Raw genomic sequence first — 24,752 nt, 5'->3', positions numbered from 1 at the left:
GACCAGTACTCCATCGCTCAGGCTGGGGGGTCAAATTCTATACCCCTCAGAGAGGGTTCGCAACTTGGGAGTCCTCCTGGATCCACAGCTGTCCTTTGACCACCATCTGACGGCTGTGACCAGGGGGGCATTTGCCCAGGTTCGCCTGGTGTGCCAGTTGCGACCCTACCTGAATCGGGAGGCTCTCACAACAGTCACTCGGGCCCTTGTGACCTCTAGGCTGGAATACTGCAATGTGCTCTACATGGGGCTGCCCTTGAAGAGCATCCGGCGACTTCAGCTAGTCCAGAACGCGGCCGCGCGAGTGATTGTGGGTGCACCTCGGTTCACCCACATAACACCTATCCTCCGCGAGCTGCGCTGGCTACCTGTCGATCTCCGGGTGCGCTTCAAGGTGCTACTAGTCACCCATAAAGCCCTCCATGGTAGTGGATCTGCGTACTTGAGAGACCGCCTTCTGCCAATTACCTCCCTGCGACCAATTAGATCTCACAGATTGGGCCTCCTCCGAATTCCATCTGCCAGCCAGTGCCGGCTGGCAACTACAAGGAGGAGAGCCTTTTCAGTAGTAGCTCCGACCCTTTGGAACGATCTCCCCGTGGAGATTCGTACTCTCACCACCGTCCAGGCCTTCCGCATAGCCCTTCAGACCTGGCTAGCCCGTCAGGCCTGGGGACAAAGATAATTGCCCCTCCCGAATGATGAATGAATGTTGCTCACTATTTTATTCTATGTTTGTCTACGTTATTGCTTGTATTTCCCTCCCCTGATTTTATGTAAGCCGCCCTGAGTCCCCTCAGGGAAAAGGGCGGCCTATAAATGTTAATAAACCTATAAACCTATAAACTTGTGCTTTTTTAATGCACAATCATTAAATCATACTCAAGAACTAATAATATGTAACATAGGATGTACGCGTCAAAAGTAACTCATCTTCCACTATGACAGCCTCCTAGTTTTGGTATGGCATTATACCAACAACAACAACAACAACAACAAAAAACCATTCCTGATAACTGATCTTTGTGCTGGGAAGGTCTGAAAGTTGGAAAGTTTTTTGTTCTCTTTCTTTTTACCTTCCTTTGCTAAACTAAGACAAGAAGTAAGTTTTAAGTAAATCAAAAAGCGACACGTTTTACAGTAGCCTAATACATTAACTTCCCTACATCTTTTCCAAAGCTATCTTAACAGAACTAAGCAGTACTTACACAGTAGTTCAGGCGCTGGAAGTTACATCGGCAGTTTTATTCTCAATCCTTTTTCAATAATTTCTACTACAGATTTCTTTTTTGTTGCACATTATATCACCACTTTATTTAATCTTCCCAATGCAAGATTTTTTTTCTTAATCAATCACTGCTAGCTGCAGTCCCATTAATATGTGTGAAATTTAGAAGTTTTGCTCTAATATGTATGATTTGAAAAGTCCTTACCCTGAAGTATACTTGCCACTTTAAAACCTATTCACCCATTTTAATGTGCCATCAAAGCAATATAGACATATTTATGTGCAATTAAACCTGTAAGAGCAGATATTCTTACATGCTTCACTGCATATAAATATGTCTATTTATAAATTTATAATATATATGGAAATAAATGCAAGCCAGCCCCTGCAACAATGGCAACATTTCAAATCTTTCATTTTCACACTAGTTATAAAACTAAAAACCAAAAACCATTCTTTGTTCCATATGTGTCATCTTGTTCTCAAGACAACTACTGCTAAATCAGGATAATTTGGAAGTTATTCTAGCCTCTGGCTCACATTTCAAATGTTGTCATCAGGGAGAGAAGCTGTCTCTTCTCCATACTGAAACTGAAAAGGCTTCGTGGATAAACCAAACCCTGACTCCCCATCTGTTTCACCTTTAGGTCCAGAGGAATCAGGAATTAATGGCTGAGGTTTACTGTAAAAGAGCTCCTTAGAAAACTAGACAAAACAGGGATATTCTCAGACGTGGGAAATAAATTCAGTGTTCTACTGGGTCAGGATAGTCCCAAATGACTCTAGACCCAACGTTAGTCCTTTTGAGATTATCTGGAATGCTGTAGATCTTGCAGAGTAAATGAGTATAGGAAAAATCTACATGATTTGGCTGACTTAGTAAATGTTCCTTTTACTATTTGTTGATTAAAGCATTTCAAAGAGGCAATCACCTCAAAGCATTGTTTTTTCCAAGGACAATCCTAGCACTGAAGTGCATTTTGGATCTAAATTCGAGGCCAAAATCAGTGAGGGAGAACTCGTGTGAATATACATTGGTGTCTATGGGCTACACACGGGGATAGATGACTTTCTCTTGAAGACTATTCTTGCTGCCGTGGTTGAACAAGATTTTGACACAGAAATTAAGATGGTTTCTCTAAAACAGCCACAAGTTCTTCAGTAACACTTCACACTTAGTTCCAGGAAAGTGGCCATGCAGATTCTTTGGTCTTCAAGAAATATAAGGAAGCCTGGCCACCATGATCCTCCTATGACTCCTTTCCTTGAAGGTGGGACTAACGAAGGGCAGAACTCAGTTTCATTTCTTGGGGCTGAGAGGGCCAAGTGGGGAACCCTGCACATAGGTCAGGATGGCATTTTGAAGGAAACTGGCCCGCTGAGCTTCCTCCTCCCTTATCCTGGAGATTTCTGCCTCCCGAACCCGTAATTTCTCAAGCAGGCTGGAGATTTCGCCCTCTTTGTCCAACAGTGCCTCCCGGTGGTTACTGGACAACACTAGAAAAAGAAAAAAAATGAAACACAAATGCATTTAGCCTTTTTTGACTCGAGATAATGAAATCCTTTAAAGGCAGAATATATTTTACATGCTTCAAGAGAACTACATGATGTTACATAATTTCTTAGATGATTGAAACATGGAGATGATGTCATTGTCTAAATTTAGAATGAAAGAGCAATCTAACCGGGATACGTTAACTGTGGCCAATTTCTTCCTAAGATACCATTAGCATGGCAACAAAAAAGATTTGTAGCATTATTGAGGAGTATTGGGCTTCAAGGTTTAGTGATTGTGGTTCATCAGCAAGAGTGGGTGGTATCTTTAGAGTCAAGGTGGTCTGGACCCATGACTATAAAGACCACGGCCCAGTCAGTCTGTCCTTGCTTAGTTGACTATGGTCTGACCACCCTGCCACTGAAGATGCCAGCCGGAGTTGCTGGCAAAATGTCAGAAAATCTGTTGCTTAGACCATAGCCACTGAATCCTGAGGTTGCCCAGCAGATACCAGCTGTGAAAGCCTACACCAGTACAATATCAATTAATTCCTCAGTAAGAAATCAAACAGGAAACCGTTCTCCAGCCAGAGAACTGAACTGGCTTTCAGCAAGGAAAAAGGATGGGATGCTACAGGCAAGGAGATGGAAAAAGCGAGACATGAGATATCTGTGGACCAGATAAACCAAAAAGCCCCCATGACTTTTATCTAGAATTGCAGACTTAATGATGTTTGACAAGTGAAGATGGCCTGTAGGAATTACAATGGTTGGCCACCCAGTCAGCCGGATGTTTAGATTGGATTTGGCATTTTTGTTCACATCCTTCCCAAGGACCTGGAATAGGCAGATATTGTTTAATAATATTAATGGTATTGTCACAGGATGAAAGCTGTTTCAAGGAAAGCTGTCATTTGCAATTGACTGATGGTGATTTTGTCAATGCCCAGAGTGTTCAAGTGGTTCTCTAGATGCAACCAAGGGACACTTTATCATTGGTAGCGTTTTTGCTTTCTTTTATTACAGCCACTCTATTTGCATGGTTTATATTTTGTAATTTTCTTCTTTGTCCGATTCTTTCTCTTCTGCTATTTCCAGGAATTCAATGTCCATGACATAGACATTTTGTCTTTCTTATCAACAATTGTTAAGTCTGGGGTGTTGTGTGGCAGATGCTTATTATTACTTATTATTACTGAGGTTATCTCTCTGAGCTTGGTTGTCTTCTTGCAAATATTTCATTACCCAAACTAACTAATATCAGCAATGATCATCATTACCACATTCAGCTTCCTTCCTCTAGTTGTTCTGACCTAGGCTTCCCGAGACAGTAAAAACCATACCTTTAGTCCCCAAAACCCTCTTTTTATTTCAAAGGCTGTGAATTATGTTCATTCACAGCCCGTAATGAGTCACAAATAGTTTGTAAAGAGTCCAACAGAAGTCTGCCACAGTCCTTCAGGATAAGGCTGATAAGCACCCACCTTTATCTCCCTTGACATGCTGCCAAAGACCTAATTGGCAATTAGCTTTGCAAGGCCACATGGAGCACAGAGTCAAAACGGGGCTTCAGAATGTAAACCAACTAGAATGAAGAAAGTTGCTTCCTGCAAAAGCTCACGTGCCTTTGCTCCTCTTTTATGTCTTATGGGAGGGGCCACTCCTTCAAGCCTTACTCCCAAGTTGTCCCTTTTGTCATAACTGTTGTTGCTTTCTGGCAGCTCTGGCTCCCCCTGTTCCTCTGCCTTGCTGATGTCTGACTCTGGAGGCTCTGGAGATAGCACATACCATATTTTTTGGAATATAAAATACACCTTTCCCCTCCCCCTAAAAGAGGGTGAAAATTTGGGTGTGTGTTATACACTGAATGTAGCCCCACCCACCCAGCCTGTGTTAATCAGGCTGTTTGCTGTCTGCTGCAAGGAGGTAAGTCAATAACTATAAATACCTATAGAATGTTCAAATTATTAGAGATATTTTTAAAGACTTCTTTATTATTGTTCTAGGCAGCTTAACAAAATGAAGAAGCTTTTTAAAATGAGCCAAGGTGGCGCAGTGGTTAAATGCAGCACTGCAGGCTACTGCTAGATCAGCAGTTCAGCGGTTCAAATCCCACCGGCTCAGGGTTGACTCAGCCTTCCATCCTTCCGAGGTGGGTAAAATGAGGACCCAGATTGTTGGGGGCAATATGCTGACTCTCTGTAAACCGCTTAGAGAGGGCTGAAAGCCCTATGAAGCGGTATATAAGTCCACTGCTATTGCTATTGCTATAAAATAAATGCTTGATCTGAAGAGGCCCAGAGCTATTGTATCTTCTTTTAAATAGCAGAGAATAACTATACTACCAGAAAGCACATCAATTTTATCAGCATCTGTACAAGTATAGTCTGAAATGTAACACTACAAACAGTGTATATTGTCTGTACTGTTTGCTGCTTTTTGCAAGGAGGCAAATTACTGGAAGGCAGAAGCAGATATTTTCCCCTTGTTTTCTTTCCCAAAAGCTAGGTACATCTTATACTTTGAAAAATACAGTAACTGCCAGATGGCCCTGGTCCTCTCTCTGCCTCTGACGCAGAGCCCTCGTCCGAGCCTTCTCCATACTCCAGGACTGGCCCATGTTCCTCCCCAACCTCCTCACTGTCCGATTCTGCTGCCGGTTCTGCAGGCCACCAGCAGACCACAACACTTAGTCAGATTGGGATGATAAATGGGAAAATGGAAGTCTCACCCTGCCTTTAAGGAAATGAGTTGCTTGGGTACTCCTTTCTCGCGTGCCAAAAGCGTGGGGGGGGGGGGGAGTTCGTATGTAGGCATGCCCACACCCATAATTCTATGCGCCCTCCTCCCGCGCCTGCACACGCGCCCCTCCTTATGCTCCTCATGCTTTTGGCATGTGATGACATGGTGGACTCGGTTTTTACCTTCCCCAGGCTCTTTCTAGGAGCCTGGGAAGGACAAAAAAGGCCTTCCCCATCTGCACAGAGGCCCTCCAGAGGCCAGAAACAGCCTGTTTTCTGACTTCCCATTTGCGTGTTAGTCAGTTTTTGCCCTCCAGAGGCTTTAGGGAATCCTCCTGAAGCTGCCACAGGGCGAAAAACAGCCCAACACGAAAACCAGAAGACAGAAAACGGGCTGTTTCCAGCCTCCGGAGGGCCCGTTTTCTGACTTCCGATGGGCCCAGTAGGTCTGTTTTTCACCCTCCCCAGGCTCCAGAGACTATCTAGGAGCCTGGGGACGGCCTCCTCAGGCCCCCTGGAGACCCTCCAGAGGCTCAATGTGCAAACCGGAAGTTCGGGAATGGACTTCCAGGTTGCCCAAAGGGCTGTTTTTTTTCCCCTCCGGAAACTTCAGGAGGCTTTAGGAGGCTTCTCTGAAGTCTCTAGAGGGTGAAAAACAGCCCAACGCACAAACCAGAAGTCCATTCCTGAACTTCCGGTTTGCACACTGAGCCTCTGGAGGGCCTTCCCCAGGCTCCTAGAAAGTCTCTGGAGCCTGGGGAGAGCAAAAAATGGACCTACCAGGGCCATTGGAAGTCAGAAAACGGGCCCTCCAGAGGCTGGAAACAGCCCGTTTTCTGTCTTCTGGTTTGCGTGTTGGCCTGTTTTTCAGGGAAGCCCTCCGGAGGCTTCAGGAAAGCCTCTGGAGGGCAAAAAACGGCAAAAAATGGCCGAAATCAGCTGGCCAGCACGCATGGAGCTGACAGGGCAACGTCTTGCATGCTCTAAGAAATGGCTCCACGTGCCACCTGTGGCACGAATGCCATAGGTTCACCATCACGTCTAAGGGAACATCAAGAGATACAGGAATGTCAAAAGTATATCAACAAGCTGACAGAAATGCCAGGAAGCAGACATGGTGGCAGTGAGAAATGGATGGAATCACCCATTGGAGAAAAGGTCAGAGGTAGCCCAGTACTGCTGAGAAAACCAAGAGACCCATCACCTGCCTCCTGTGTCCCTGCTCTCCCCTATGTTAGCTCCAGATCTGGAGCCTCACTTACGTTTCAGTTACAGTAGGTAAGGTATTAATTACGGGTGCAATATTATGGCACATCATACAAATTGCTGCAGGTACTTAAGTGGAAGAAAAATGGTGTTTCTACTTACCTTTCAGCTGGCGCTCAAGAGCCGCAATTTTCCCCCGCAGCCCTTCTTGTGCTGTTCTCTCAGCCTCCAGGTGACCAATTTGCTCCTGCAGCTCCACACGCACTTTGCTGACCTCAGAAACTTTCTCTTGTTCCTTAATGCCCAGCTCCTGCCATCCATAGCACACAGGGGGTGGGGAGTAATCAGCGGCTTGTGCTTCAAATGTTGGTACTACAGACAAAGTCACCATAATAGCCACATGGAGCACACCTTCACCATCGGCCCAACAACCCTGTATTTCTCCTGTGTCTCACGTTCCCTTTACCACTTTTGGGATATGTATGTTCCCAAATAAAATTGGGAGGCTGTCTAACCCCGTAGAGCATCTAAGCAGTTTTGGGTAATTGTGAAAAATAAAGGAGGTCCAGATGTTTCTTGTTACTTGGATGGGATACTGTCAGTAAATCTCTAATTTGTTCAGTAGACGAGGAATAGCCAGTGGTAGGCTGCAACAGGTTTAACAACTGATTTGGTGATTGGTGCTTTGCTCGTGTGCCCCTAACACGCTTTCAATTTGAAACTCAGCTGCTTACCTTCCGGCAGCCCCGGAATTAGAACAGTGGAGGGGTGGAAATCAGCTGTGCCATGCAAATCAGCTGAGCCAGAAAGAAGGAAATAAAGGATAAGATAGGGGCGGGGCCAGCTGATTATCGCAACTACCGGTTCACCTGAACCAGTCCGAACCGGCAGCAGCCCACCACTGGGAATACCACTTCCCACCCTTCATTTGAGAAGGCAGCAATGGGAAGCCACTGCCATTGCCAAGAAAACTATGTGGATGGGTCAAGTCCCCCACCAAGAGTCAGGCTCAATTTAAAGGAATTATTTAATTTTTATGATGGAGTTATGTTGAAACTGCTAGAGATATTGTGAGTATTTGAGTATGAAACAGGAAAGGTGATCTTCTCTAAGGTTTTGCCAAGAGGAATAGCAACTGCACCCACTACCAGCCAGCATCACCACTTTGGATTTGAATACCAGAATATCACAAAAAGTTCTTGGCTCAAATATGGTGCTTCTAAGATAAAAGGTAAAGGTTTCCCTCGCACCTATGTGCTAGTCATTCCCAACTCTAGGGGGCGGTGCTCATCTCCATTTCAAAGCCGAAGAGCCAGGATTGTCCAAAAATGTCTCTGTGGTTATGTGGCCGGCGTGACTAAATGCCAAAGGCGCATGGAAGGTTGTTCACCAAAGGTAGTTCCTATTTTTCTATTTGCATTTTTTACATGCTTTTGAACTGCTAGGTTGGCAGGAGCTGGGACAAATAATGGGAGCTCACTCCGTTACACAGCGCTAAGGATTGGAACCACTGAACTGCCAACCTTTCTGATCGACAAGCTCAGCGTCTTAGCCACTGAGCCACCACTTCTAGGAACAGAATAAACCCCACAAATGTTAGGACTTATATACTATAACCATTGTTTACAGTCTGCAACAACCAGGTATTATACCAGAGAACTTTCCTGGAGGCAGAAGAAACTACTCAAAAGATGATATTTGTTAATTAGACAATTTACTTGTTTCACATGTTTTATAAAACAGTCTATTATCCCTTGCTTTGCAGTGTGGAGTCCATAATCTAGGAGCATTTGAACTTTGACTTTAAAAAAAAAACATGCCCTATGTCTATTCAGAAGAGCCTGCAGATAGTTCTCAAGTTACAACCATAATGGAGTCTGCCTATCAAGGTAATAACTCATGATGGTCATAAAATGGGTTGGTCAGATAACCTTTCCTGCAGCAGCTGTTAAACAAATCACCGCAGTCTTTAAGTAAGCCAATCATTCGCTATGGGGGCAGTTTTGCCAAAAAAACGGACACAATCCCTAGTTTTTGGCAAAACTATCATAAAACGGCCACATGACTGTGGGATGCTGCAAACAGCTGTAAATGCAGTCTTTGCGCCCAAAGTGCAATTAGTTGACTGTGCCGGAGGGGGGGGGGGAGGAGACTTGGCCACTGAAACTTTGAATCTGGGTTTTAAGTACTTTTCTCAAGGAGAGAAGCAACCTAGAACTGAGGAGAAATTTCCTGACAGTTAGAACAATTAATCAGTGGGACAGCTTGCCTCCCGAAGTTGTGAAAGCTCCAACACTGGAAGTCTTTAAGAAGAGATTGTACAACCATTTGGCTGAATGGTATAGGGCCGTGATGACGAACCTATGGCACGTGTGCCACAGGTGGCACACAGAGCCCTTTCTGCAGGCATGCGAGCCATTGCCCCAGTTCAGCTTCACCGCTCATACACGCACGCCTCGTCTGGCCAGCTGGTTTTTGGGTCTCTGCCATGCATGCACGGGGAGGGGGGGTGCATGCAGGAGAGTGCACACGTGTGGGAGCGGGGTGAGCGTGACAGCTTTGCATGTGCATGCGTGGGGGGCAGGGGGACACCTGCATGTACAGGGGAGGGTTGCATATGCATGTGCAGGACGCACATGAAGGCACTGTGTGCATTGTATTATGGATGTATGTATGCATGCTTTTGGCACACAATAAAAAGGTTAACCATCATTGGTATAGGATTTCCTGCCTAAGCAGGGGGTTGGATTTGAAGACCTCCAAGGTCCCTTCCCATTCTGTTATTCTATATTTTATACCCTCCAGGTAAGTCGGTGGGGAGTTTAAACAATGGCTAGGTGATTGATTGTCAAGGACCACCTGTACTCCCAGGTATGTACCCAAGGAACTGTAGCCTACAGTTGAATACTGATATCAGGCTTCTTTCCTGTGGGACTTTTTCCAACCCCCTCACCTGCTGAAGGTCTTCCAGTCGCCTCTTGAGTCCTTCCACCTGCAGACTCAACTGCCCCTCCTTAGCGTGTGCTTCTGCCACTGTCTGCTTCTGCTGCAAGCAGTGATTCTGGGCCTCATCACGAGATTGCATCATCAGCCTCAGCTTCTCCTCCATCTGCTCCAGGCGCTGTTGCTATTAGTTGCCAAAAAAAGAAGAGAGAGAGGGGGGGGGGGGTTGGGGAGGGAGGGAGAGAGAAAGCAGCCATCTTTTTTTCAATCTATTACTGACAGCAAACATCCCTTCTTACTAGTACTGATAATGTTATCTAGTTAGGGTAATGAAATGTCTGCAAGAAAACCAGCAAGCTCAGGGAGCACCAAGGACCCCTAAATAAATAAAGCCTCTGAATTATAAAACATCGTCAACCACCCCTCAACTTGGGTACCCCCAGTTATAATGAGATGTAATCAAAATTCCCAGGTTGGTCTAGACCGGGTGTTCTCAACCTTGGCAACTGGGGAATGCTGGATGGGGAATTCTGGGAATTGAAGTCTACATATTATAAAGGTGTTAAGGTTGAAAAACACTGAGGATATGAGAAAAGAACGGATGCTTCCCTTTTGCCACCTGCAGCTTTTATAAGGAAAAGTTAAACCATAGTTCATTCTCTTCATTCTATTTTATCTAATAATAATAACTGTGATGTGACGTAGAATAAACAGAGACAGAGTTCTGGGTCAAGCAAGAGAGACTATTTTAGCTTGATGAACTGGAAAACCTAATGTTAAATTCTCCCCAAATGGACATTCATCCAACATTGTAACTGTAGAACATCCCAGCATGCCAGTTGTAAGAAAATACCAGTCTCAGCTGGTCCCGCGTCTCTATCTCTACTTCGTTTCTGATGTATCATTGGCATGAATAGGGAATTACAATGTCTGATGGGATTATAAGCTACCTAACAGATAAAATAACATAGCAATGTTGCTTTTAAGCTGTCCTGCCAATCTTACCTCTTCCAACCTGGTTTGCTTTTTGACTCTGATGACTTCTTCCTCAATTTTGCCTCGTTCAATGAAGGCAGCAGCTTTCACTTGGCTCAATTCCTAGGAACAAGGCAGAAGAACAATGTACTGCAATTTCTGATCATAAAAGCAAATCAAGAAACTTGCAGTGGTCTGAACCTGGACATATTCCTAGAGAAGATCCAAAACCACCAAGAACAAGACTTCTCTATGGTTTTCAGGGAAAAAAATCAACAATACTGGGAAGCCATTCCACTCACCTCCTCGAGCCCAATGCGGATGGCCTCCAGCCTTTGGATGCGCTCCTGTAGAGCATGTTCACTTGTCTCCATATGCTGAGTTAACTGTCCTACCTGCATGTCACACAACATTGTTCAGAGGATTTTTAACAGCACATAAATACAACTGATTGACACTAGCCTTTCTCTTTGGTAAATGGGAGACACACGAAGAATATTGGAGCAAACATAATTATTTATTCCACGAAACCTTGGGGCAACGTTTTCCAACTCCTAGCAAAAAAATCCAAACATACAAATGTAATATGAACCCATAGAATGGGTCATGCATCCATCCCTATCTATAGTATCTATCTATCTGTCTGTCTGTCCGCCCGCTCGCCCACCTATCCATCTAATTTCTTAACTATCCATCCTCCTCAGATAAATAATGAAAAACCAGAGCCCTGAATTTTGAAGGATAATGACGATCCTATTGTAAAAAGGGAAACAGATTTATTTAGGACAGTCTGATTCCCAGAACCCTGAACTAAAAAAGAAATCCAACGAAGAGAAACATAATTGCCTTCCCTGGTCTCAGACTCTTGAATTTAGATGTGAAGCAATAGTGAAAGTGTGCAATTATTTCTATGGAGCTAGGGGATTGGAGGCTCAGTAATGGAGAAACCCTTGAGAAGAAACCATTTCCTGGCATCCTGACCAAGTCTTACAACACTCCCAAAGGACTTCCTTTATTCATATGGGCCAGGATGGAAGAGCTCAAGACCTTTGTAGGCAAGCCATAATTGCATCCTATCTTACAAAGAAGATGCTGAATTTATTTTCAGGTCGGAAAGCACATTTGAGTCAGATCCACTTCAGCCACCCCCTCTCTCCATGTAGGAATGCTAAAATTCCAACTGCCGCCTCACCTCCTTCACACGAAGGGATTCTGCATCACTCAGGATCTGCTTGAATCGCTTCTTTTCATTTTCCAAATGTTCTAGGGAAAAACAAAAGAGTGAGGTCCCCAATTCCTTTCATCTTTCTTCCCTTTTTGAAGGACTCCAACAAAGCCCTTCTTTCACTCAGTAGCTGAAGACTTGTGAGTTATGCTCACCTTCAGCCTGTATAGCTCTCAGTTTCATTTCTGCAGTTGTGTGGGTCAGCTCCTCCTTCACCTGGAACAGCTGCTCTTGCTGGATTTTACATCTTCTTTCCAGCTCATCCACCTAAAAGGAAATCCTACTCATAGTAGAGACAGACAAGCCCCCCCCCCCCAATCTCTCTACAACAGGCTTTCCGTAAAGCCCTTAAAACCTGGTTGTTCCGACAGGCCTTGGGCTGATGAGTTCCCCGCCCCCCGCTCGAATTGTGTGGTTGTTGAGTGTTTTTTAAATTGTTGTAGTTGTTTGTCCGTTGTTTTTCCTCCTGTGTGTATTCCCCACCCCCTTACTTTGGTTTGTGAGCCGCCCTGAGTCCCTCTGGGAATAGGGCGGCATAGAAATGCAATAAATCAAATCAAATCAAATCAACAGGTTGCTGGGAAAGAGTGTCAAGCCCAAACAGGCAACCTATAGTTCACAAGCAACAAGAAATCCTTGGCAGCCTTCTGTCTGAAGGCTTCCTGGTAGCCTACCTAGCAACTGATTGTCTATTGAATAATGGCTGTCAGCCTGATTAGCAGGCTTCCTGGGCAAACTATTCCACTGTGTTGGATTGACTGTGTTTACATATTTATGGCTCCTAACAACTTGTAACTTACTGAAGCAATTGACCAAAGCTGTTATTGCCCAAGGCTGCATCCAAGAGTCAGAAGCTAAGCTGAGATGATCTTAGTTAAATAACTCTTAATGGAGTGTGTCCCAACCTTGGGAACTTAAAGATGTGTTGACTTCAGCTTCCATGGTGGCTGGAGAATATGAAGTCCATATATCTACAAGCTTGTCTGATCCATAGTGGCGCGGTGGTTAGAGTGCAGTACTGCAGGTTACTTCTGCTGGCTGAATGCCAATTTCTTACCTCATTTTTGAGCTGGAAATTATTCTCACTGGCTGTTGAAAGTTTCTGCAGAAGCTTTACCTCACGATCAGAAGAATTCTGCAAAAGAAGAGATGCATCAGTCAGCCTTTCTTCCTATTTTCAATGTCCTTCCTTGTTTGATCCAAACCTTGGCTTCACACCCTTTTCCCACTAATACTGGTCTTGTGTCAAGCAAAGACATCTGTTTCAAATAGTGCCAGATTCCTTGCTCGATTATATACTCTCCCTGACTCCTCAGATCATCCCCAGTCTACCTTCTTGTGTTGTTGAAGCTCCTTGGCGTGGCTCTCTATCAGTTTTGTTTGGTCCTCCTTTGCTGTGCTTAGAAGTTCTCCCAGGCTGCACACCTTCTGCTCTGATAGTGCCAAAGCTGCCTCTGTCATCTGGAGTCTGCAAGGGAGCAAGTTTCAAGTAAGAGCTACTTTCAAGGCTGCCCTTGAGATTTTCTGAGCCAGCAGCTCAGCAACAAGAGCACCTGCACTGCAAAGCAAGACTTTTGCCTCAGAGTAACCAGAATGGTAAAGGAGCTAAGCAATCCTTAAGTTCGTATCTATTGTCAAATCTACTCATTAACCTCACCCTCTGGATCTGGAGTGTCAGGCTGACCAAAGCAGATCCAGAATTTGTGTTTCTTGAAGGCTTTCCGTAATACATGTACCTGAGATCGAAATCTTTGGTCACTGATTCAAATGGTCATTAAGCAAGATGTCATGTGACCAATTCTCTCAAATGACATTGTGATCTCCTGGGTTGTTAAGTGGAAGGAGGAAAAGAACTGCCTGCAGAAGGGACTCACGTGGGACTAAAACTCTATGATGGGCAGCCTTTCTGCTCTCAAAGAGGCTGACTGAAAAAGGTCCACACCAAATCCAAGCAGGATTCAGGCACAGAATATGTGCACCAATGGGACATTTGCAGGAAGCCCCCCAGATACAAAAGGACTCCCCGTGCTGCATCTGTCTCAAAATCTAAGTAGGGTTTTGGCAGTGTTTGCAAGCACAAGGAGTTTGCAGCCAGCCCCCAGAAACCAGAGGAGTCTTCTTGTCTTGTCAGGTGGCAGTGTCTTAAGATCTTCCCTACCTGCTCCCCCACTGACTTAAGTGGGGAAGTTGGCAGGGAAGACAGCAAATGGCGATCACATGATCGTGGGAGGATTGTAAGTATACAATAGTTGCCAAGCACCTAGATTGTAATCACATGATAGTGGGGCAGAGATGGTATTCAGCCAGTTCTGACAGTTTCTGGAGAACTGATAGCAGCAATTTTGAGTAGTTTGGAAAACAAGCAAATAGGCTGGGCCCTCCCCCGCTGCCTCCAAGCTGATTTTCTTTTGTTGCCCTGAACAGAACGGAGCTGGAAAGCAGGGTTAGTGGGGAGGGGAAGGAATGGGTATTTTGCAGTATCCTTCCCCTGCCACGGCCACAAAGCCACGCCCACAGAAGCGGTAGTAAAAAAAAATTTGAATCCCACCACTGCAGTGGGAGCACTGGAATGGCTATAACGATGGGCACATATATCCCTTCATTCAGCACCTTGTAAATCTGAATGGTTGCTAAATACATAGATGCGCTACCTGCAGGTATGTACATAGGTGAATATCTGCTTTACACTGCATTGAATGAATTATTGTGTTGGTGGCCACATTTCCGAAGTATACTACAAGTCAAGTTTTGCATTTGAAAAAGTGCCTCCTAACAACAGGAGCCTGACTTTTTTCTCTTCTCTTCTCAAATTCTGTCACCCATTCTTACAATGATGGAATACGTTCCCCATTTCCCGCTGGCCCCCCTCCCCATATGTATATTATTTTATATTTGTACTTAGGATTATGGCTGAGTAAGTCTGCTTCTCTTTTATACAATTACTGAATTTTGCCATTGGGCTACTCAGTCAATTGTCCTCTCTGACTTTATAACTGTTCCTTCCTCTGCTTCCACAATTTTCCATTCATTTGAATCATGAAATGGGGGTGCCAGATGGACCATTCCAATTTGGAATCAAATCTGAGTTGGGACTGTCATCAGCAACATTAGCCTGCTTACTCAAACCACATTGCAAAACTGTTCTCCGTACTTTGCTTTGACAGAATTCATCACCGAATAGCGCTCATTCAAGGCCTCTTGTAGACGCTCAACTCGTGCTGCTGATACCCTGCAAGGAGAGCAAAGGGGGATATCCATGCATAAGGGAACATTCCGTGGGTAGAGTTTGCACTGAAAGTTTGTCCTCACAAGACAGGATCCCTTTGGGCAAAATATGAACCAGTACTAGTAAAAAATATTTTCTGCAGTTTATATAGAGTGCTCTCCCCTCATCCTGAGCAAGCAGGATGGTGTATCGATGGCTGATCTCTTTCAGGTAGCTGCCAAACAATGGTGTCCTTATTTACTAATAGTTAATAACCCAGAGTTGCCCAGGTATTTATTTATATGGGGAAAATGTCTGGACCAAATGTAATTTCTAATGTTGGATTTTCCACCTTACCAGAGGGAGCATCCTTGTGGCATACTGTGAAACCGTCACCATGGCAACTCCACTGTGCTATACAGTAGAAGCCATTTTACGGCAGTACCATAGAAGCCATTTTAAGCCACAACAGGCTGTATCTTAACAGAACACACCCCCTGAGGGGGTTTAGGGGTGTCTTACCCCCACAGTATTTGTTTCCAAAGGCTAAGTCATCTGTATACCAAGTTTGGTTGAAATTGCTCAAGGCATTCCAGATTATGCTGGAACGAATGAACACACACACACACACACAGACCCATTTATATTTATATATATGTTTATGCTACAAATGCTACACACACACACACACGTTTATATATGTTTATATATATATGTGTATATATATCTGTATGTATGTGTATGTGTGTGTGTGTGTGTGTGTGTGTGTATATATATATATATATATATATATATATATATATATATATATATATAGCCAAACAGTGTTGGAGAGGTGGCTGAAGTTTTCTGGACTCTAAGTGGAAGTCCAGATGGTTCAAAAAATTGTTATTCCTTTAGAAATTGCTATATCTTTAAGGTTTGATTTCTTGTCCGTACCCCAAGGAAAGAAAGAAGGGCTGAATCCTCTAACTCAGTGTTTCTCAACCTTGGAACTTGAAGATGTGTGGACTTCAATTCTCAGAAGAAAAAGGCTGGGGAACCAAAGACCGGGATCAACTCACCTGGTCTTCTCTGACTTCTCAGCAGCTTTTGATTCCACTGATGCTGATGGAAGACATCCATCAGGAAAAGTGTTGAAAACACTACAGTATCACTTCTACATGTTACTTCAATGCGCTTACCTGTTGCTTTGGTTTATTTCCTCTCTCTGCTTATCAATGGTGTCCATTAGATCCAAGAACTGTAAAACAGATTTAACATTAACCGAATCCTTTTGAAGTGCAAGCATTTGGTAGACCAACCTTCCCTACATATTGTTGAGATCCATTACCACTTCTGTGTATAGGACGGCTAAGGCTGTCTGGAAAACACAGGCCCAGAGATGGATGCTAACAAAAACATTCTTGTTAGCAATACGTAAGTCTTCCTATTAATTAGCGCGCCTTTCTGTACCAGCATCTATCTAGCAGTTAGCATTTCAAAGGCAGGAATGCGAGCTGCTCACTTTCCTCCACTCCCCCCTCCCTATTCCTTATCTCACTTCTCCTGCCCAGGGATGAAGCAGCCCCCCTTTCCACTCACCTCACTCTTTTGCCCAGAGACGAAGCTTTTTGCCACGCAGCATTATTATCATTGGAGTATTTAGTCATGTGCCTGTTGATGTAATTTTGTATACACCTTTCCTTTGTTTGGGACTAATAAAAAAGCCTCCCGGGCATTGCTCGGGGCCAGAGCTTATCACAAGAAGGATTTGTCCGGTGTTTTTCTTCTCATTCGGCTACAAGCATGAGCGGCCCATCAGAAGCGTGTAAAAGCCGCAACATATAAGTATGTAGCTAGTCACTTTATTGAGTAAAAAAATAAATTTAGGCTGAAAGTTTCCAAAGTTAAGCTCTAGAGGGGAAGTTACTTTTTTTTTCCTACTAGGGAGATCAGGGCATTCTAAATTGTTTTATCTCCTTTTAATCTCACAATATAAAGGAGGCTAGCTTGAGAAATAATGCCTGGGCTCATATACTGCACTAAATTATCATTTGTTTGTTTGATTTGGGCTGATCTCAGTCAACGGTTCCTTATTCAATAAATCATGGCAAAACAAATCCAAGGCTCTGGGTGATTTCAGCCACTAACTGGCTTAAAGTAACTCAGTCAGTTTTCATAGTTGAGAAAACTATACATTCAAGCTCCATCACCTACCACAACTGTTAGTACTTCAGATCAACCAACCTGTTTAGCTTTCTCCTCTTTCAAGCACATCACCTCTTTGCTGAGAACTTTTGTCATGTTACGATTTTTGGAGAGAATATTCTGACGCTCTTGGTTATGTTCCATTGCTTGATCTGAACCATAAAGAACCATAAAGTTAACTGTGCTTTCATTCAACAGGCTTGCGGGTGTATTCAAATGTTGCTGCTTGTAATCCTGCAGAAATTATATCATCACCACTACTGTATCTGACAAAGGATCTGCCTAGACCAGCATTTTATTTCCAAACAATCATTAATGAACTCTGGAGCCCACCCACACTGTCAAAACAATAATTTATTTTATAATGTACCCCCACCCCCCAAAAAGGTCAGCAGATTGTATGCCTGTATACAGCCATCTAATACCCACCCCATTGTTAGACTATGTAATTTATCATTACAATATTTTTAAAACCCCTCAAACTGGATGTCACAGCAATGACTTTAAACTGCTATTGTCCACTCCTTGCCCACTCCCAGGGTAGATCTCTAAATCCAGAGTTAGAAATGTCTCTGAGAATTCTGAAAAAGTCTAGGTTTTCACACAGTATGGAGATTCCTTAGCCCTCCAGCTGTAAAGACGTAACACAGTAAAACAATCTGTAGCCAGAGTTGAATCTAATTTTTTTTTATCAAGTAGAAAGCTAGCACAATTGCTTACCCACAGCCTTCAGGATATCACTTGGTACATTGTTCCCCGCTAATTCGAGCTGCCGCACTGTCCGGTTGCTATGAAGACAGTTCAGAAGTGCCCGGCCTCCCAAGAGCCCAATGTTATTCCAGCGCAGATCTAAGCAAGAACATTCATGCCAGATTTTGCATTCCCAAAATGGTACATCAGTGGTTGAAACCAGTTGACTTTTACCAAGATGAACTCTAAATGGTCTTTCTCAAAGGGTGCTGCAGAATTTATTATTGAGCACTGCTTAGGAAGGCAGTATCAAGTCAATCAGCATGGCTTAACTTTTGATAGTTCTGTACCAAATTGTACAGAACAGGCCTCTCAAGTTGTGCCTACCTTTGGACATTTCTGGTCCCCCCCCCCCCCTTACTTGGTAGACTACATGCAAAAGTATCTACTTTGGAATGGATGTACTACAGTATAATATCTGCAAGCTGAAATACTTCATTAATTGTATAAACATCAGCTCTAATTCCATAAAAAGCTCCACCTAGTTTACACAGTATTCATGCAATTTTCAAATTAGCAGAAATTATTTCCAGATTTCCACCAGAGGTATGATGAACTGAAAATGGCTCTGCAAAAGTAGAACAGATATCTGTGGCAAAAAACAAGGAACCAGTGAGCAGACTTGTTCCTTGTTATCTCTCTAGATAAGGACAGCTTAGGAGATTGCCCAGAAGTGTTCTAGACAGCTGCTCCTTGTAAGGAGATTGCAGGATAGCAGTTTTGTCCAGTTACAAGACAATGGGATTAGCCAACTTGCTCACCACTATAGTGTAAACTTTTAAAGATTTTTTTAAAAAAAACTTCACATTTTAAAATTTCTGATGGAGACTTTTGAAGAATGGAATCGGTAAACACTAGCCATAATATCAACAATGTCACTAATGAAGTCTGCTTCTATTGATAGACTATGTCCAAAAGATATTATTGAATAAATAAATGATAGATGTAGAACAAATTTTATCTGATGAGAAGAGAGGAAATTGGATTTACAACTGACAGGGCAAGAGAATGACTAAGAAAAGGATGTTTCATTGGATCTAAAAGATAAATTGGATGAAGTTTTAAAATTTAAAAGGGAAATATAAATGATAAACCCAGAGAGTGATCTATTTTTTCCCTACTGGATTTACAAAAGTGGCTTGTTAAAACCTTGAAGAATGGCAAAAAGAAGAAATGAGAAATTAAATCCTATGACAATATCTGAATGAATGAAATTATTAGAAGTAAAAGGAAGGAATATAAAGCTGGTTTATTTGATCAAGGTTATAACATATATAATAATACATTGTTACTTTTGGCAACCTTTTATGGACTTGCTACTGATACTGGGACTAAAAACATGGTGTTTTATGGATTTGTTTGTAGATAAGAGATGGGATATGTGATGTATATCCAATCCTTTTACTCCTTCTATTCTTTTTTTTCTTTAAGTTTAATGTACATCAGATTTGACTATTATAATCAAAATTCTTAATAAACCAAGCATAATCTTTTTAGCAATCTGTATTTCCCAGTAAAACGATCTTGGTTGTCAAAGGGGGAGGCATGGGAGTTACCCTCTGTTTTTAAAAAGGCCAGGCTTACCAAGTTCTTGTAGGTTAGAATTGGCTTTCAGTGCCATGGCCAGTTCTCCTGCTCCCTGATGGTTGATTTGATTATTGCGCAGGTCCAACATCTGGAGATGGTGGTTTGCACCAAGCCCCTCACAGAAGATAGTGAAGCTTTCTTCCCATACACCTAGATTGTTCCATTCCAAAGTGAGCCTTGGGAAGAAGGAGACAATTAATAGAGGCCGATGCATAGAAGACATAGGTCAGTGATGGCAAGGGCCAAAGGGGGCCGCACATGCACTCGCCTGGGCTGCAACCAGGAAGAGGAGCTGCCCAGGAGGCATGCGTGGGCAGCAAAAGGAACTTCTGGTTTCTGGCATGTATGCTATTCCAGTTACTGGAGGGTATGCATGCTCAACAATCAGCTGGCCGGAGTGCATGCGCATGGCGGAAAACGGATACGGAAAACCTCTTTCTGTTTCCGGCACTGCTGCACGCATGAAGGCCAGTTGATCATCAAGCACACCAGAAACCTAAAAGAGGAAGGGCGACACCACATGTGCCAGGTGATATGGCTTCACGTGCCACTTCTAACACGTGTGCCATAGTTCGCCATCATGGACATAGGTTATAGTTGAAAAGGGAACCCTGAGTTCTCTCCCAGCAGACATAATGCAAATATTGGAATCCTCCTCTGGCAATCTGAACCAATTGGGTGTGCACAGATTGAGAGACACTCCCCTCCCATATCCCTATGATTGCTGACCTCTGGATAGTCTTGTTTTGCCTGAGGAGCTTTCCCAGAGCTTCAGCCCCACCAGCTCGCATGTTGTTTCCCTAAAAGAAACCAAACCTAGTCAGTCTCTCCATTACTCAAAACATAAGATACATTCAGAATTTATGTGCATTTCTATGTTTTACATTTAATGGTTCTGAGTTACCTTTACGATTCTACCATTGTACATCATTTTTTGTATAAATAGAAAGACAGCTTAGAAATTTTATCGATAACTTCCCAGTATTGATTTGGAAAGAAATTATGGTGTGAAAATTGATGTAAATCTGAGTTACAAATGTGTATGCATATATACATCCATATACTTACTGGTATGTGTGTGATAATATAGTCAATTAATAGTAAATTTAATAATGCTATTATAATATCTAATAGTAAGGATTGGGAAATATAAATATGCTTAAAAAATACATAGCTGAAAAATAATTTACTAGAATTCTTTTTTTTAACCTTTATTCTGTTTGTGCATTTTATATTATTTAATTATTCAAAAATTACTTAGCTTCAACTCCTATTCTAAAACCAACAGGTTTCTTAAGGTTGCACACACCCTATAGACTCGTTATATGATTTGCCTCAGAAAGCTTTTGACTATTTTAAGTTCACCCTGCTATTATTTCCCAAAGCAAAAGCATCCTAGACATTTTGCCACCCTAAGACTAAGATGCAGCACACTCACCTTCAAATTTAAGAACTTCACAACTGTATTGGCACAAAGTCCATGTAATAGCAGCTTAGCCCCTATAAGGAAAAAGAATCATATCTGAAAATGTCAGCAAGTTTCCCAATTAAAAAAAAAAACACAAGCAAACCCACATTCACACATTGTACTGAATCTTGTTTTGTTTAGCCATGATTTATTGAGTAAACCAGAGTGGGTGAGTTCATGCTTGATGTGACATGTGAACTCACTGTCCTATTATTAAACAATGTATAGATTTACTTCGGCTGATCATGAGAATATATTCTTGAATACTCTAACACAGTGATGGCTAACCTTTTTGTCGCCGTATGCTGAAAGCACACACATGCACATACCTGTAATGCAATGCATGTGCGAACTACCACGGTCCCCCCGCATGTGCGCGTGACCCCCCCGCCACACAACCCCCCACCTGCACCCCTCCCCCACGCATGTACATACAAACCCCCTCCCATGTGCTGCGGAGACCCAAAAACCAGCTGGCCAGTGGGAGGTGCGTGCGCATGTGTGGTGGAGCTGAGCTGGGGCGACAGCTCATGTGCCTGCAGAGCCATAGGTTCGCCATCATGGCTCTTAACACTTCCTTCTCCTCCTGTCCTTTGGGAAGGTATGTATCACCATATGTCCTTGTCCCAATTTTATGACTGATCTTTTATTTTAGAGATGACCCGTATAGCCAAATTGTTAACACAGAGTGTTTGATTACAAAGAGAAGTTAACAGCAAGCAACAGAATGGAAGTGCCATGAACTCCAATAAGTTTTCAGGACAGGAGAAATAAAGAATTGGCTTATGGACAGAGGAGGTCCCACCTTCTTCACTCAGCATGCAATCATTCAGTATGAGCTCAGTGAACTGGAGGTCATCCTGCAAGAGCTTGCCAAGGACTCCACAACTATCTACAGAAAGGCTCTGGGTGGCCAAATCCAAGCGGTTTCTTCCTGTTGCTTCCTCCAAGTGTGGCAGGATACTCTCTTGAGGCTCAGCACCGCTCTCTTTGCACAGCCTAGTATAAGACTGTCGGAAGGCATCCATCTCTGTGGCAGGCATCAGCTTCACTCATTCCCCCATGTAGATAAGGGGTTAAGACTGATGGCAAGATCAAAAGGCAGCAGCCGGTAGCCTGGTGGACAACAACAAACGCCGGTTATTGCCAGAGCACATTTTGCTTAGTGATCTTATTTGAACCTAATCTAAGTAATCTCCAAATGTTGAAACCATCTTCCCCGTCTTATACCTCTGTTACTAGAAGCCTTGAGACAAACAATCAAACTTGCTTCAAAACCTTGCGGAGAGTTGCTAGAACTAAAGCCTCGCCCTTCAACTGCCAATGCCTACTTTTGTAACTAAGGGGACTGCAGCATGTTGGGAACTGTAGTTAAATATCTTGTCTTCTACATCTTATTACCTGGGAAATAGAGCATGCTGGGAACTGTAGTTCAGAGGCATTTTAATTACGGTATTTCTTTGGTGTTGTTTCTCCCTACTGAGAAACAGTAGATTTACACTATAGGGAGTATATTTGTTCAATAAAATGGTCAAGAGCAAAGATATCAGTTAAAACATATGCTTAAGATCCTGTTTTGGCAGAAAAATAAAAATGATTCAACTAAATAAATAATACATTTAGTGATTGTTTTATGCACAACTGTGTTTTGAGATAAAATATACCAATTGCATTCTTTGAAGTTGTATCTTCTGGTAGAGTTGAGACACCACTCATTACCATAAACATGTGTGCAGCCCTGTGTGTGTGTGTGTGTTTTGTACAGGATTCCTTGAAACTCAGTGTGTGGGTTTTATTGTCAAAATCTGGATTGCACATTCTGCAAACATGCGACATCTGGCAAGTTTGTCTATTCTTTGTGTGTCAACAAGCTAATGTTTTAATTTAATTTAAAATGTAGGGATGGAGCCAAAGTTTTGCACAAAGGCGCCAAGTTGATGCCTCTCTCCCCAGATATTTGTTTTAGGATCATCCTGTTGCCATTATGGTGTTGTGGTCTGTGAGAAGATAATGTAGCATACTATGTATAATTACAATAGGCACTTTGTGTTTCTGTATTCTAGACAGTAATAATCCATTTCCTTTAAATTAGTTCAAATTAAATGAACTGACACTTATGTGTTCATCACTCAGAAACTGAATCTACTCCCACAGGCCAAGCACTGAAACAATTTAAGAGTATTTCACCCACCCCAAACTGAATTGGTCCTTAAATCATGTAATATCCTGTTTCCCTGAAAATAAGACCTCCCCAGATAATAAGCCCAATTGGGCTTTTGAGCGCATGTGCTAAAATAAGCCCTCCCCCAAAATATTACAACACAGCAGCAGCCATGAGGTGACCAGGCTCATTGCCTCCTGCACTTCAAAAATAATAAGACCTCCCCAAAAGTAATGCCAAGTGTTTATTTCGGGGGTCAAAAGAAAATAAGACCCTATCTTATTTTCGGGGAAGCACGGTATGTTATAGTTTTGAAGCCTGTGGAATCTTTTCTAGAAATACTTTGTTTCATTCGATATGAATTAATACAATGTAATCTTTTAAAATGTGATTAAAAAGGCTTGAAAACATTTAATGCACACAACTCCCTAGTCCTCCTACATTTTATTCAAAAATATCCCAGCAGTTATTTATTTTTAATCCTTTCTAAAAGTTTTTGGTGAATTTTCAACATTAAACCCTAAACTCACGTTCATCTCTCTTAAATACTTACAAGTGAAAATATTAAACAGAAGTGTAAGGAGGAGGGAAAGAAAAAGAAGAAAGGAATCAGCTATTAAAGATAACTTGTTGGTGGGGAACCACTTAAAGGGACTTCTAAATTATTAGATTTAAAGCAAGATCCTAAACAGGTTTACTGAAGTCAAGTCCTAGCGGAATTGCCTTTAGAAAATAAGAATCCAGAAGAACCCCAAGCCACTTTTTAAAGCTAGATTTACAGCAGTGAATTCAATGGAGTTGAGTTGCAAACAGTTCTGTATCTATAAGTAAGTCCTAGGAGTTCAAGATATTATGGCTCTACAGACATAGATCTCAGTCCTAAACCGTCAATCCACTTATTTTCTTGGATGGAAGTCCCACAAGCAAAGAACTAAAGTTCAAGACTATGTGATTCAATAAGGTCCACGCAACGTCCACCCAGTCAATTCTCACAACTTTTCAGCAGAGGACTGATGAGCAAAAGGCTACCAGCCTGCCTACCGTCCCTGTCCTAATGTTCCCTTGTATTCATATCCATTTCATGTATCCAAAATCATGTTTACTTTATACATATATATATGTTGTCTAATACATGCTTGACGAAATAAACAAATAAAAAACCAAAAACCAAAGTAAGCGGAACCGCTAAGCAAGCGTCGATGAGAAGCGGGTTCACAAAGCAGGACACCTTGGCGGCGCAATGCCTTGAGCTGCCAAGGGTGGCCTCCCTGGGCGGCTTACTCACTGTAATCAAGACTCTCCTATTGTGATCGCTCCCCCTTCTTTCCCTATTTCCTCCATCCTCGGAGCCTGACTCGATGCTTTCGGGCACCGACCCCAGCTCAGCTTTCTTTCCTGTCCTAAAACGAAACTTCTAACTTAAGCCTCCCGCCTCTTTTCATATCAGCAGCTTTACACTGGGACTGAAAGGCGGGAGGAACAAAAAAAATTAACTACGCTTCCCAGCATGCCTCTTGGTTAGAAGAGGCGGGGCCCACCCCACCCCCGCTTCTTCTCCGGAAGTAAACGCTTGAGGGTG

At 42.9% G+C, this 24,752-nt stretch overlaps 1 protein-coding gene across 3 annotated transcripts; it reads right to left on the bottom strand.

Annotated features, from left to right (window-relative positions):
- Window positions 1-1,224: 1,224 nt before the first annotated feature.
- LRRC45 (leucine rich repeat containing 45) lies at window positions 1,225-24,673 on the bottom strand. Of its 3 annotated transcripts, none has more exons than XM_032211368.1 (18): window positions 24,459-24,673; window positions 21,818-22,128; window positions 20,983-21,044; window positions 20,274-20,344; window positions 19,542-19,720; window positions 17,928-18,056; window positions 17,247-17,359; window positions 16,202-16,260; window positions 14,964-15,041; window positions 13,145-13,280; window positions 12,870-12,947; window positions 11,968-12,079; window positions 11,780-11,850; window positions 10,890-10,982; window positions 10,618-10,710; window positions 9,623-9,796; window positions 6,832-6,979; window positions 1,225-2,725 (listed from the first exon to the last, which is right to left on the bottom strand). In XM_032211368.1, the coding sequence occupies exons 2-18, from the start codon at window positions 22,053-22,055 to the stop codon at window positions 2,529-2,531; spliced, it is 2,031 nt and encodes a 676-aa protein (XP_032067259.1). In that variant the 5' UTR covers window positions 22,056-22,128; window positions 24,459-24,673; the 3' UTR covers window positions 1,225-2,528. The 3 variants fall into 3 exon arrangements, with proteins under 3 accessions (XP_032067259.1, XP_032067260.1, XP_032067261.1); XM_032211369.1 differs by lacking the exon at window positions 24,459-24,673 and adding an exon at window positions 22,243-22,342; XM_032211370.1 differs by having other exon boundaries at window positions 2,639-2,725; window positions 6,832-7,041.
- Window positions 24,674-24,752: the final 79 nt, after the last annotated feature.

The sequence above is a fragment of the Thamnophis elegans genome, chromosome 2, assembly GCF_009769535.1.
Source record: "Thamnophis elegans isolate rThaEle1 chromosome 2, rThaEle1.pri, whole genome shotgun sequence".
Lineage (NCBI taxonomy): Eukaryota > Metazoa > Chordata > Lepidosauria > Squamata > Colubridae > Thamnophis > Thamnophis elegans.
The sequence above is the reverse complement of the archived record's forward strand: the minus strand, read 5'-3'. Positions and strand labels throughout refer to the sequence as shown.

Excerpts from the sequence above, each read along its gene's own strand:
- LRRC45 (XM_032211368.1), bottom strand. The coding sequence starts at position 22,055 with ATGCCTGCCACAGAGATGGATGCCTTCCGACAGTCTTATACTAGGCTG. Across the intron at positions 20,345-20,982 it reads TGAAGTTCTTAAATTTGAAG|GGAAACAACATGCGAGCTGG; the intron begins GTGAGTGTGCTG and ends GGTTTCTTTTAG. Across the intron at positions 9,797-10,617 it reads AGCAAACCAGGTTGGAAGAG|CAACAGCGCCTGGAGCAGAT; the intron begins GTAAGATTGGCA and ends GGCAACTAATAG.